General features: G+C 45.9%; 2 protein-coding genes across 5 annotated transcripts in view; one reads left to right on the top strand and one right to left on the bottom strand.

Annotated features, from left to right (window-relative positions):
* The window catches only part of LOC145348241 (cilia- and flagella-associated protein 45-like), a 112,914-nt gene extending 110,332 nt beyond the window's left edge, over positions 1 to 2,582 (bottom strand). Inside the window, exons 1-2 of the mRNA XM_080196442.1 lie at positions 2,541 to 2,582; positions 317 to 523 (exon numbers count right to left, since the gene is read on the bottom strand). Of these exons, the coding sequence (XP_080052568.1) occupies positions 317 to 523; positions 2,541 to 2,582 (249 nt within the window). The remainder of the gene's footprint in view (positions 1 to 316; positions 524 to 2,540) is intronic.
* Positions 2,583 to 3,241: 659 nt separating this feature from the next.
* Positions 3,242 to 14,370, top strand: part of henmt1 (HEN methyltransferase 1) — a 74,428-nt gene continuing 63,299 nt past the window's right edge. For 3 of the 4 annotated variants that reach the window (XM_080195059.1, XM_080195058.1, XM_080195062.1), the window contains exon 1: positions 3,242 to 3,310. The gene's annotated coding sequence lies outside the window, so the exon portion shown is untranslated. The remainder of the gene's footprint in view (positions 3,311 to 14,370) is intronic. The other variant, XM_080195061.1, reaches the window with a different exon arrangement.

The raw sequence follows: 14,370 nt of genomic DNA on the forward strand, positions 1-14,370 counted from the left end.
TGGTCGGCGCAACATCGTGGGCCGAAGGGCCTGTTCTGCGCTGTAATGTTCTATGTTCTAAGGAAGGAAGACCCGGAGTTCTGGCCGGAATGGGAAACTTGGAATTGTGATTGACACAAAGACTCATGATGTATAAATGCCCACTTGTGTTTGTGTTCTATGAGAAGTCTGATAGTCCCACTTCTCCCAAAATTCTGGAATACCCAGAGATTTGAAATAAAAACCACTGTATTTTGACTCACTAACAGTATGAGGTATTATTTTACCGACAACAGGTCAGTACCAGATAGCATAGTATATACTTGATTGAAATTACCTGATGACGGTTCCCAAACAGACTCTCATCAACCTGAGAGTTTGAGGCCTTGATCCGATATCGACGTGAACGGCTGATATTCGTTGAAGAAGTTCCTTGAACCTCAGGGCTGCAAGTTCTGGGGCACGCTGACTGAAAGAACGTGGGAGAAATGAACTGCAAGTCTCTCACATCCACACAGCACAGAATTACATTGTATACACAACACTAAACAGGCTGCTTTGCCCATCTGATTTATGCCAGTATTTAAACATCATTGACCATCCTTCCCCCTCTCCTTCATCACACAATATAAGTATATCCTCCATTCCTTTCTCTTTTGTCTTTATCCAACTCCCCTTTAATATATCAAGGATATTAACCCCATCCAGTCCTTGTGATAGTAAGTTTCACATTCCCACTGCTTCTCAAGATAGGAAGCAGCAATAAATGCTGGCCTTGCATGAATAAATAAAAAGGAAAAATTTCTCCCAAATTCCCGATTGTATTTAATACTAACTATCTTCTACCGATGGACTCTAGTTCTCGTCTCGCTACAAGTGGAAAAATCTTGACTCCTACCCTATTGAAATCCTTTCATATTATTCCATTTTTGTATTATTCGTCTGGAGACCAGAATCATTCAGCATAATTTACGTGTGGTAACCATTTAAGAATTAAAATATAAGAGCTTGAGTTGGCTATTTGGCCTTTTGGCTCTGCTCCAACATTCAGCAAGGTCACGGCTGATTGTTTACCTCACCTGCATCTTCCTGCACTATCCTCATATTCTTTCTTTTCTTTAGTACCCAAAATTCTGTGCAGATTGCTGTCTTGAATATTCTTAATGATCAAACATCCACAACCCTCTAATGCAGAGAATTCTAAAAAGTCATAACACTCTGAATGAAGAAATTCCTGAAGAAAGTCATAAATGAACAATCCTTTATCCAGACACTTCCTCATATTTTACCTTCTCTGACCAGTGAAAATAACATTTCAGTGTCTACCCTGTCAAGAACCTTCATATTCAATGAGGTCTTTTCTCATCCATTGAATTTAGACCCAATTTACTCAGCCTCTCATCATTGGATAACCCAGCAACCCAGGAATCAGTTGAGTGAAGTTTGATACACTCTCTCTCTCGGAAATGTATATCTTTCCAAATACAAATATTTGAATTAAGAGCAGGAATATGCCGCTTAGCTTCTCAAGCCTGTCCATCATTTGATAAGTTCACGGGCGATCCGATTGTGGCCTCAACTCCGCTTTCCTGCCCAGCCTTTCTGCATTTTGACTCCTCATTAGTAAAGTATCTATTAACTTAGCAAAAATATATTCAGTAACTCTGCCTCCACCACTCTCTAGGGAAGCAGAATTCCACATTCCACCTCCTGAGAGAAAAAAAGGTCTTCTCATCTCTGTCTTAAATGGGAAATCCCTTGTTTTTATACTGTGGTCCCTAATTCTAGTTTCTCCCACAAACAGAAACATCTTCCCAGAATCCACCAAGCTGAGACCTCTCAGGATCTTACATGTTTCAATAAAATCATCTCTCAATCTTCTAAACTCCAATGGATATGGGACTTTATTGCCAGAATCAGTTTGGTGAACCTTCTCTGAGCCGATCTAATACATTTACATCTTTTCTTAAATCAGAAAACTGTACACAATATTCCTCATGTGATCTCTCCAAGGCTCTGTACAGTTGGAGTGACACTTCCCTACCTTTATAGCCCTTTATGACATTTACCTTCCTGACCATTTGCTGTACTTGCTGTTATATTTTTATTCATGCACCAGCAAATTCAGATTCCACTGTGCCACTAAATTCTGCAATCTCTCTCCATTTAGATGGTGCCCTGATTTTCTATCTCAAGTTCATACTTTCCCACTATATAATCCATCTGTCATTTTTAGCCCATTTTCTCATCCTAACCTATGTCCCTTTGAAGACTCCTTGTATCCTCTTCACAAGTTACTCTCCAACCTAGCCTGGTGTGCACAGCAGATATGGCAATCATACATTAGATACCATCATTCAAGTCATTTACACAATGAGGTCCCAGCACTGATCTCTGTGCCACTGCACGGGTCATATCTTGCTATTTGAAGAAGTCCCATGTGTGTCCAGTCTTTGTTAGCTAACCAATCCTCTGTCCTATGGTAAAGAAACTGAGTCACACACAGTGCTCCAGCTGCACTCCTCCAAAACCCAGCAATCCCACCTTCCCTCTCTACATACTGAGCCTCCGCCCTCCTCATCCCCAATATCTGCCCTCCCCATCCCCAGTATCTGCCCTACCCATTCCCAGTATCTGTCCTCCCCATACCCAGTATCTGCCCTCCCCATACCCAGTATCTGTCCTCCCCATACCCAATATCTGCCCTCCCCATACCCAATATCTGCCCTCCCCATACCCAATATCTGTCCTCCCCATACCCAGTATCTGCCCTCCCCATACCCAGTATCTGCCCTCCCCATACCCAATATCTGCCCTCCCCATACCCAGTATCTGCCCTCCCCATACCCAATATCTGCCCTCCCCATACCCAGTATCTGCCCATCCCATACCCAATATCTGACCTCCCCATACCCAATATCTGCCTACTCCATATCCCTCTTGCCCTGCTATATATGATATTTCACACAGATCTCTGCAAACTGAAGCTTCCCACCATCTTCTTTCCTTCCGCCAGTTGTTATTGTTATGCCGGTTGCTGTGGAAACTGTCGGCCTGGAAGCCGATGACGCGAACTCTCTGTTCCAATGGCGGATCCGTGTGGGCGGGGCTATCATACATCGGGGCCCGCCCCTATCCGTCATCAGCGGCCACGCCCGTCACTCACGAACAGGCCCCGCCCCACATTACATCACCCAAAAACAGGCCCGCCCCGTGCGTCACTCAGCAACAGGCCCCGCCCATTCGTCAGAAACAGGCCGCGTTCCTGTCCGCGAGTAATGGCGGTGAAGAGACTAATGTGGGAGTGAAATCAGAGCCGGAGCATTGCAGAGTGAGGCAGGGGGAGACACAGAGGGTGACAAAAAGGGCGGGGGTGGTGGAGGAGAGACACATAGGGGTGACAGAGAGGAATGGGGTGACGGGGGATGAGCGGCGAGGGGATTTGGGGGAGAGGAGACGGGGGGGGCGATGGTGGGACAGGGAGCTGGGGGAAAAGAGTAGAGGGGGGATTAGAGGAATGGGGGAATTGGGAGGGAGAGGGCTGGTGGGGGAGAGGAGTGATGGAGGGGATGGGGGGGGGGGGGGCGAGACGGTTCGGTGCCCTGGGGCAGGTGCAGTGGGTGGGGATGGTGTTTTGGGGCAGAAGGGGAGACTGAGACAAAAGGCCCCGAGGGAGCTGGAGCTGATGGGGAAAAGTCAGTAAAGGCAGCAGCTGTCAAACACTCAACATTCTCGGGTCACAGAGAGAGACAACAGCAAGGACTTGTTAAACTGATAGAAAACTTAGCTCAGTTTTTATTAACTAAATCCTGACAGAGTCTGCACTGACAATCCCATCTTTCCTATAATAGGGTGACCAGAACTGTATACAGTATTCCAAGTGTGGCCTTGCCAATGTCTTGTGCAACTTCAACAAGACGCCCCAACCCCTGTATTCAATGTTCTGACCAATGAAACCAAGCATGCCTTCTTCACCACTTGATTCACATGTGACTCCACTTTCAAGGAGCTATGAACATGTACCCCTAGATCTCTTTGTTCTGTAACTCTCCCCAACACCTTACCATTAACTGAGTAAATGCTGCCCTGGTTCAGTCTACCAAAATGCATCACCTCGCATTTATCTAAATTAAACTCCATCTGGCAGTACACAGTATCTGTATTGTGGCCCTTTTTGATTTTTGTCTTTGATTTCTCTGCCTTCCACTTTTCCTCTTATTGCCTTTTTTTTTTACCCTTTGATTTCCTGCATCGGTTCCTATCTCTCTGCCACATTAGTTTAAATCCACCTCAACAATGCTAGCAAACACTCTCCCACAGGAATGGGGAAATCATGTTGCAGTTGTACAAGACTTTGGTTAGGCTGCATTTGGAGTATTGTGTACAGTCCTGGTTGCCGGAAGGATGTTGATGCGTGGGAAAGAATGAAGAAGAGATTTACCAGGATGTTGCCTGGTTTGGAGATATGGACAGTTGAGAAAGGTTGAATGGACTTGGATTGTTTTCATTTGAGCATTGGAGGACGGTGGGGGGAGCTGATAGAGGTTTACAAGATTAAGACAGGCTTAGATACAGTGGATAGTCAGAGTCTTTTTCCCAGGGTCAAAAGGTCATTTACTCGGGCATAGGTTCAAAGTAAGGGGGGAATGTTTAAAACAGATGTGAGGGATAAGTTTTTCACATAGACGGTGGAGAATGTCTGGAACGTACTGCTGGAGGTGGAAGCAGATTCTGTAAATATTTCAAGAGGCGTCTGGATAGATACATGAATAGACAGGGAATAGAGGGATATGGACCATGTAGAAGCAAGAAAATATTAAATAGGCATGTGTCGGCACGGATCTGGTGGGCTAAAGGGCCTGTTCCTGTACTGCACTGTACTTTGTTATTTGATGAGGGCCAAAGGGCTTGTACTGTGCTGTAATGTGTCTAGGTGTGTAGATGAAGGTAGTGTAGATGAGGGTAGTTTATATGGATTTCAGCAAAGCCTTTGACAAGGTCTTAAGTGGGATCTTGTAAAGAAGGTAAATTCACATGGGATACATTGTAATTTGATAAAAGTGGATTCAAAATTGGCTCAGTTGTATCACAGTAAGAAGTTTCACAACACCAGGTTAAAGTCGAAAAGGTTTATTTGGTAGCAAACGCCACTAGCTTTCGGAGCGTGCTCCTTTGTCAGGTGATTGGGAGATCTGTTCACAAACAGGGCGTATAAAGACACAAACTCAATTTACAGTATAACGATTGGAATGCAATTCTTTACAGCTAATCAAGTCTTAAAGGTACAGACAATGTGAGTGGAGATAGCATTAAGCATAGGTTAAAGAGATGTGTATTGTCACCAGACAGGACAGTAAGTGAGATGTTGCAAGTTCAGGCAAGTCATGGGGGTTAAAGATAGTGCAACATGAACTCAAGATCCCGGTTAAGGCCGTCCTCGTGCGTGCAGAACTTGGCTATCAGTTTCTGTTCAGCAACTCTGCACTGTCGTATGTCATGAAGGCTGCCTTGGAGAACACTTACCCGAAGATCAGAAGCCGAATGCTGGTGACGACTGAAGTGTTCCCCAACAGGAAGGGAATAGTCATGCCTGGTGATTGTCGAGCGATGTTCATTCATCCGTTGTCATAGCGTCTAAGGCTGCCTTCAAGACAAAAGACAGCGCATTCTATGCTTAATGGACTATGGTGACTAGTGGAGTGCCCCAGGGGTCGGTGCTGGGGCCTCAGCTATTTACCATTTATATAGATGATCTGGAGGAGGGAACCGAGTGTAGGGTGTCGAAATTTGCTGATAACACCAAGATTGGTGGAACGGCAAATTGTGCGGAGGGTGTGGAGAGTCTACAGAAGGATTTTAGTAAGGCGTTTGATAAGGTTCACCATGGAAGGCTTCTGCAGAAAATGCAGATGTATGGCATTGGGGGTAATCTAGGTAATTGGATCAGGAATTGGCTAGCAGATAGGAGACAGAGGGTGGTGGTTGATGGTAAGTATTCGTCATGGAGTTCAGTTACGAGTGGTGTGCCTCAGGGATCTGTTTTGGGGCCACTGCTGTTTGTAATTTTTATTAATGATCTGGATTGTTGAGAGGAATGGATAGGGTGGATTCTCAGAGGCTATTTCCCCGGGTTGAAATGGTCGCTACGAGAGGACACAGATTTAAGGTGCGGGGAGGAAAGTACAGAAGTGATGTTAGGGGTAAGTTTTTCACTCAGAGGGTGGTGAGTGAGTGGAATCGGCTGCCGTCAGTGGTGGTGGAGGCGAACTCGCTGGGGTCTTTTAAAAGACTTCTGGATGAGTATATGGGGTTTTATGGGATTGGGGGTTATAGATAGGTGTTGATGTGATCGGCGCAACTCGTGGGCCGAAGGGCCTGTTTGTGCTGTAGTGTTCTATGTTCTATGGATGAGGGTATAGTTGGGTGGATTAGTAAATTTGCTGATGACACCAAAGTCGGAGGTGTGGTAGATAGTGAGGAAGGGTGTCATAGTTTGCAGGGAGACTTGGACAGGTTGCAGAGCTGGGCCGAGAGGTGGCGGATGGAGTTTAATGCGGAGAAGTGTGAGGTAATTCACTTTGGTAGGAATAACAGATGTCGAGTATAGGGCTAACGGGAGGACTCTGAATAGTGTGGATGAACAGAGGGATCTAGGTGTATGTGTACATAGATCCCTGAAAGCTGGGAATCAAGTAGATAAGGTTGTTAAGAAGGCATACGGAGTCTTGGCGTTTATTGGTAGGGGGATTGAATTTAGGAGTCGCAGCGTCATGTTGCAACTGTACACAACTCTGGTGCGGCCGCACTTGGATTATCGTGTGCAGTTCTGGTCCCCACATTATAGGAAGGATGTGGAGGCTTTGGAGAGGGTGCAGAGGAGGTTTACCAGGATGTTGCCTGGTATGGAGGGGAAGTCCTATGAGGAGAGACTGAGGGATTTGGGGTTGTTTTCGTTAGAAAGAAGGCGGCTAAGAGGGGACCTTATTGAAACATATAAGATGATTAGAGGTTTAGATAGGGTGGACAGTGATAGCCTTTTTCCTCGGATGGAGAAAGCTAGCACGAGGGGGCATAGCTTTAAATTAAGGGGGGGTAGTTATAGGACAGATGTCAGGGGTAGGTTCTTTACCTAGAGGGTGGTGAGGGATTGGAATGCCCTGCCTGCTGCAGTTGTAATTGCGCCTAGTTTGGGGGCGTTTAAGAGATCCGTGGATAGGTTTATGGATGGAAGGGGATTGGTTTAGGTTAGAGGGTCATTGTTTTTTAACTGGTCGGCGCAACATCGTGGGCCGAAGGGCCTGTTCTGCGCTGTTATGTTCTATGTTCTATCTAGATAGGCTGGGCGAATGGGCCAGGAAATGGCAAATGGAATTTAATGTTGGCAAGTGCGAGGTGGTCCACTTTGGTAGGAAGAATGGTAGGAAGGATTATTACTTACGTGGAGAAAAACTGCAGCAGGCGACGGTGCAGAGAGACCTCGGGGTCCTTGTGCACGAGTCGCAAAAATCCAGCTTGCAGGTGCAGCAGGTGGTCAGGAAGGTGAATGGGATGCTGGCCTTCATCGCGAGGGGGATTGAATATAAAAGTAGGGAGGTCTTGCTGTGGCTATACAGGGCATTGGTGAGGCCGCAGCTGGAGTACTGTGTGCAGTTTTGGGTGCCATACTTACGTAAGGATGTTTTGGCCTTGGAGGGAGTGCAGAGGAGGTTTACTAGGCTGATGCCGGAGTTGAGGGGGTTGAGCTATGAGGAGAGGCTGAATAAATTAGGCTTGTACTCGTTAGAGTTTAGAAGAATGAGGGGAGATCGCATTGAGACGTATAAGATGATGAATGGGATGGATAGGATAAAGGTGGAGAGACTCTTCCCGCTCAGAAAGGATAGTAGGACTAGGGGACACAGCCTCAAGATAAAGGGGGGGCGGTTTAGAACAGAGTTGAGGAGGAACTTCTTCACTCAAAGGGTGGTGAATCTCTGGAATTCTCTGCCCGTTGAAGTGGTGGAGGCTACCTCGCTAAATATTTTTAAGACGCGGGTTGATGGGTTTTTGATAAGAGAGGGGATTAAGGGTTATGGGGAGAGGGCGGGAATGTGGAACTGAGCCACGACAGATCAGCCATGATCTTATTGAATGGCGGGGCAGGCTCGAAGGGCTAGATGGCCTACTCCTGCTCCTATTTCTTATGTTCTTATGTTCTTAATGCTATCTCCACTCACATTGTCTGCACCTTTAAAACTTGAATAGCAGATCAGCTGTAAAGACTCGCATTCTAAGCAGTATTCTGTAAACTGTGTGTGCCTTTATATGCCTTGTTTGTGATCAGAACTCTTCACTCACCTGACGAACAGCATTCCGAAAGCGAGTGGTGTTTGCTACCAGATAAACCTGTCGGACTTCAACCTGGTGTTGTGAGTCTTCTTACTGTGTTTACCCCAGTCCAATGCCAGCATCTCCACATCAGTCGTAGGAGACAGAGGGTGATGACAAAAGGCGGCTTTAGTGATTGGAAGTCAGTGTCCAGTGGTGTACCACAATGATCTGTGTTGGACTCCCTTTCATTCATCATTTATATAAATTACACAGATGACCTTTTGGGGGGACTCTTTGCGGGGAGTAGGATTACTAAGTTTGCGGATGACACAAAGAATGGACAAGTGGTTAACAGTGAGGTGGTATGTCTTGGGCTACAAGAAAATATAGATGGAATGGTCAAATAGGCAGATAAGTGGCAGATGGAATTTAACCACGAAAAATATGAGGTGACACAGTTTGGAAGGAGTAATTTGAAAAGAAAGTACTCAATAAATAGTGGGAAACTAGGAAGTTCTATGGAATGATAATTATGGGGGATTTCAATCTGCATATTGATTGGTTGACCCGAGTCGGACGCGGTGGGCTTGAGGAAGAGTTCTTGGAATGCTGTAGGGATAGTTTCCTTGAACAGTGTGTGACGGAACCAACGAGGGAGTGAGCTATCTTAGATCTGGTGTTGTGTAACGAGGCAGGAAGAATTAGAGACCTTGTGAGGGATCCTCTTGGGATGAGCGATCGTTGTGTGGTTGAGTTTTTGATGCAGGTGGAGGATGAGAAAGTAGGGTCCCGAACCTGTGTCCTCTGTTTGAACAGAGGGGAGTACGATAGGATGAGAGAGGAATTGGCAAATGTAGATTGGGGATGCAGATTGGTTGGTAGGACTGCTGAGGAACAGTGGAGGATCATTTAAGGAGATCTTTTTCAATGCTCAGCAGAAATATATTCCAATGGTGAAGAAGGAATGTCGGAGGAGGGATAACCAGCCATGGTTATCGAAGGAAATAAAGGAGTGTATTAAATTTAAAAGCTGATGCGTTTAGAGTGGCTAAAAGTAGTGGGTGATTAGAAGATTGGGAGAGGTTTAAAAATCAACAAAGAATGTCTAAGAAGTTGATAAAGAAAGGAAGGATAGACTATGAAGTTAAACTACCACTAAATATAAAAAAGGACAATAAGAGTTTTTACAAATATATAAAAAAGAGGAGGCTGGCTAGAGTGAATGTTGGACCCTTAGAGGATGAGAGGAGGGATTTAGTGGTGGGAGATGAGGAAATGGCGGAGGCCTTAAATAAGTTTTTTGCCTCGGTCTTCACAGAGGAGGATGCGAATAGTTTGCCAGATATTAAAGATAGAAGGATGGTCGGAGTTGAGGGCCTGAATGCGATTACTGTCACTAGAGAGGTAGTGCTTGATAGACTAATGGGACTGATGGTAGACAAGTCCCAAGGACCGGATGGAATGCATCCCAGGGTTCTGAAGGAAATGGCAGAGGTGATAATAGATGCCTTAGTGATTAGTTACCAAATGTGTTGAGTATAGGGCTAACGGGAGGACTTTGAATAGTGTGGATGAACAGAGGGATCTAGGTGTATGTGTACATAGATCCCTGAAAGTTGGGAATCAAGTAGATAAGGTTGTTAAGAAGGCATACGGTGTCTTGGCGTTTATTGGTAGGGGGGTTGAATTTAGGAGTCGCAGCGTCATGTTGCAACTGTACACAACTCTGGTGCGGCCGCACTTGGAGTATTGTGTGCAGCTCTGGTCCCCACATTATGGGAAGGATGTGGAGGCTTTGGAGAGGGTGCAGAGGAGGTTTACCAGGATGTTGCCTGGTATAGAGGGGAGGTCCTATGAGGAGAGACTGAGGGATTTGGGGTTGTTTTCGCTAGAAAGAAGGCGGCTAAGAGGGGATCTTATTGAAACATATAAGATGATTAGAGGTTTAGATAGGGTGGATAGTGATAGCCTTTTTCCCCGGATGAAGAAAGCTAGCACGAGGGGGCATGGCTTTAAATTAAGGGGGGGTAATTATAGGACGGATGTCAGGGGTAGGTTCTTTACCCAGAGGGTGGTGAGAGATTGGAATGCCCTGCCTGCTGCGGTTGTAAATGCGCCTAGTTTGGGGGCGTTTAAGAGATCCGTGGATAGGTTTATGGACGAAAAGGGATTGGTTTAGATTAGTGGGTCATTGTTTTTTTTAAACTGGTCGGCGCAACTTCGTGGGCCGAAGGGCCTGTTCTGCGCTGTAATGTTCTATGTTCTATGTTTAAATTTCGCTGGATTCCGGGGAAGTGCCGGAAGATTGGAAAACGGCTAATGTTACGCTGCTGTTCAAAAAAGGTAGCAGGCAAAAGGCAGGGAATTATAGGTCAGTTAGCTTAACGTCTGTAGTTGGAAAAATGCTTGAATCCGTCATCAAAGAAGAAATAGCGAGGCACCTAGAAAAGAATGGTTTGATAGAGCAGACGCAGCACAAATTCGTTAAGGGGAAGCCGTGTTTGACAAATTTATTGGATTTTTATGAGGATATGACTAGTGCGGTAGACAGAGGGGAACCGGTGGATGTGGTGTTTCTCGATGTTCAAAAGGCGTTTGATAAGGTCCCGCACAAAAGGTTGCTTCAGAAGGTTAGGGGGCATGGAGTTGGGGGTAAGGTGTTAGCGTGGATAGAGGATTGGTTGTCTAATAGGAGGCAGAGAGTTGGTATCAATGGGTGCTATTCTGATTGGTGGTTGGTGACTAGTGGAGTGCCGCAGGGATCGGTGCTGGGGCCTCAGCTATTTACCATTTATATAGATGATCTGGAGGAGGGGGCTGAGTATATGGTGACGAAATTTGCTGATGAGACAAAGATGAGTGGAAAAGCAAATTGTGCGGAGGGTGTGGAAAGTCTGCAGAGGGTTCTAGATAGGCTGAGCGAGTGGGCGAGGACCTGGCAGATGGAGTACAATGTTAGCTAGTGTGAGGTTATCCACTTTGGCAGAAATAATAGTAGGAGGGATTACTATTTAAAGGGCGAAAAGCTGCAGCATGCTACGGTGCAGAGGGACCTGGGGGTCCTTGTGCATGAGTCACAAAAATCAGTCTGCAGGTGCAGCAGGTGATCAAGAAGGCGAATGGGATGCTGGCCTTTATAGCAAGGGGGATAGAATATAAAAGCAGCGAGGTCTTGCTGCAGCTGTACAAGGCACTGGTGAGGCCTTAGCTGGAGTAGTGTGTGCAGTTTTGGTCGCCGCACTTGTGCAAGGATATTTTGGCCTTGGAGGGAGTGCAGAGGAGGTTCACTAGGCTGATACCGGAGATGAGGGGGTTGGACTATGAAGAGAGAGTAAATAGACTGGATCTGCACTCGTTGGAGTTTAGAAGGATGAGGAGGGATCTTATAGAACATAGAACATAGAACATTACAGCGCAGAACAGGCCCTTCGGCCCACGATGTTGCGCCGACCAGTTACAAAAACAATGACCCACTAGCCTATACCAATCCCTTTTCGTCCATAAACCTATCCAGAGATCTCTTAAACGCCCCCAAACTAGACGCATTTACAACTGCAGCAGGCAGGGCATTCCAATCCCTCACCACCCGCTGGGTAAAGAACCTACCCCTGACATCCGTCCTGTAGCTACCCCCCCTTAATTTAAAGCCATGCCCCCTCGTGCTAGCTTTCTCCATCCGAGGAAAAAGGCTATCACTATCCACCCTATCTAAACCTCTAATCATCTTATATGTTTCAATAAGATCCCCTCTTAGCCGCCTTCTTTCCAACGAAAACAACCCTAGATCCCTCAGTCTCTCCTCATAGGACCTCCCCACCATACCAGGCAACATCCTAGTAAACCTCCTCTGCACCCTCTCCAATGCCTCCACATCCTTCTTGTAATGCGGGGACCAGAACTGCACACAGTACTCCAAGTGCGGCCGCACTAGAGTAGTGTACAGTTGCAACATTACACTGCGACTCCTAAATTCAATCCCCCTACCAATAAACGCCAAGACACCGTACGCCTTCTTGACAACCTTATCTACTTGATTCCCAACTTTCAGGGATCTATGTACACACACACCTAGATCCCTCTGTTCATCCACACTATTCAAAGTCCTCCCGTTAGCCCTATACTCGACACATCTGTTGCTCCTACCAAAGTGAATTACCTCACACTTCTCCGCATTAAATTCCATCCGCCACCTCTCGGCCCAGCTCTGCAACCTATCTAAGTCTCCCTGCAGACTATGACACCCTTCCTCACAATCTACCACACCTCCAACTTTGGTGTCATCAGCAAATTTACTAATCCACCCAACTATACCCTCATCCAGATCATTAATAAAAATTACAAACAACAGTGGCCCCAAAACAGATCCCTGAGGCACACCACTCGTAACTGCACTCCATGATGAATATTTACCATCCACCACCACCCTCTGTCTCCTATCTGATAGCCAATTCCTGATCCAACTTCCTAGATTACCCACAATCCCATACATCTGCATTTTCTGCAGAAGCCTACCATGGTGAACCTTATCGAACGCCTTACTAAAATCCATGTATACCACGTCAACTGCCTTACCCCCATCCACCTCTTTGGTCACTTTCTCAAAAAACTCAATAAGGTTAGTAAGGCACGACCTACCCGCTACAAAACCATGCTGACTATTTCTAATCAATTCATTACACTCCAAATAACTATAAATCCTATCCCTAATAATTTTTTCTAAAACCTTGCCCACAACAGAAATAAGACTCACCGGTCTATAATTCCCGGCAAAGTCTCTGTTCCCCTTCTTAAACAATGGGACAACATTCGCTATCCTCCAATCCTCCGGGACTACACCAGAGACCAATGACGACCTGAAGAGACGGATAAGATAATGAAAGGGATGGATAGGGTAGAGATAGATTCTTCCCGCTCAGAAAGGACAGCAGGACTAGAGGGCACAGCCTCAAGATAAGGGGGGTGGCAGTTTAGAACGGAGTTGAGGAGGAACTTCTTCACTCAAAGGGTGGTGAATCTCTGGAATTCTCTGCCCGTTGAAGTTGTGGAGGCTACCTCGCTAAATATATTTAAGTCATGGGCAGATAGGTTTTTGACAGACAAGGGAATTAAGGGTTATGGGGAGAAAGCGGGAAAGTGGAACTGATCCACTTCTGATCAGCCATGATCTTATTGAATGGCGGGGCAGGCTCAAAGGGCTAGTCAGCCTACTCCTGCTCCTATTTCTTATGTTCTTATGTAGGAACCTTGGCGTGTTTGACCACAGATCTCTGAAAGCAGAAGAGCACATTAGTAGGATGGTGAAAAGGGCATATGAGACACTTAGAAAATAGAACATAGAACATTACAGCGCAGAACAGGCCCTTCGGCCCACGATGTTGCGCCGACCAGTTACAAAACAATGACCCACTAACCTAAACCATTCCCTTCTCGTCCATAAACCTATCCACGGATCTCTTAAACGCCCCCTTTATCACTTGCCTTTATCAATCGAGGCATAGATTACAAAAGCAAGGAAGGCAACTATAATTTCTCCCTCCATGTCAACAAAATGAAAGAGATATTCATCAACTTCAGGAAGCATAGTGGAAGCCTTGTCTACTTCAGTGGGGATGAAGTAGAAATGGTCGAGAACTTCAGGTTTTAGGTGTTTAGATCACCAACAACCTGTTCTGGCCCCCCCATGCTGACACTAAGTTAAGAAAGCCCACAAACGCCTCAACTTTGAGAAGAGTAAGGAAATTTGGTATGTCTATTACAACTCACCAATTTTTATAGATGCACCATAGAAAACATTCTTTCTGGTTGTATCAGAGCTTGGTATGGCTCTTGCTCTATCCAAGACCGCAAGAAACTACAAAGGGTCATGAGTGAAGCCTAGTCCATCACTCAAAGCAGCCTTTCATCCATTGTCACTGTCTACACTTCCTGCTGTCTTGGAGAAGGTGGGAGTTCAGGTATTTCTAATGTGTCAGTGTGGACTCGATGGGCCGAAGGGCCTCTTCTGCAGCATATGGCTCTATGAGAACAATCTCACCTTCTTCAAGCTCTCCGCATAATGGAAGTCCTTCATCCCTGCTATTA

Source organism: Carcharhinus amblyrhynchos, chromosome 9, assembly GCF_965287045.1.
Source record: "Carcharhinus amblyrhynchos chromosome 9, sCarAmb.v2.hapA, whole genome shotgun sequence".
In the NCBI taxonomy this organism is placed as follows: Eukaryota; Metazoa; Chordata; class Chondrichthyes; order Carcharhiniformes; family Carcharhinidae; genus Carcharhinus; species Carcharhinus amblyrhynchos.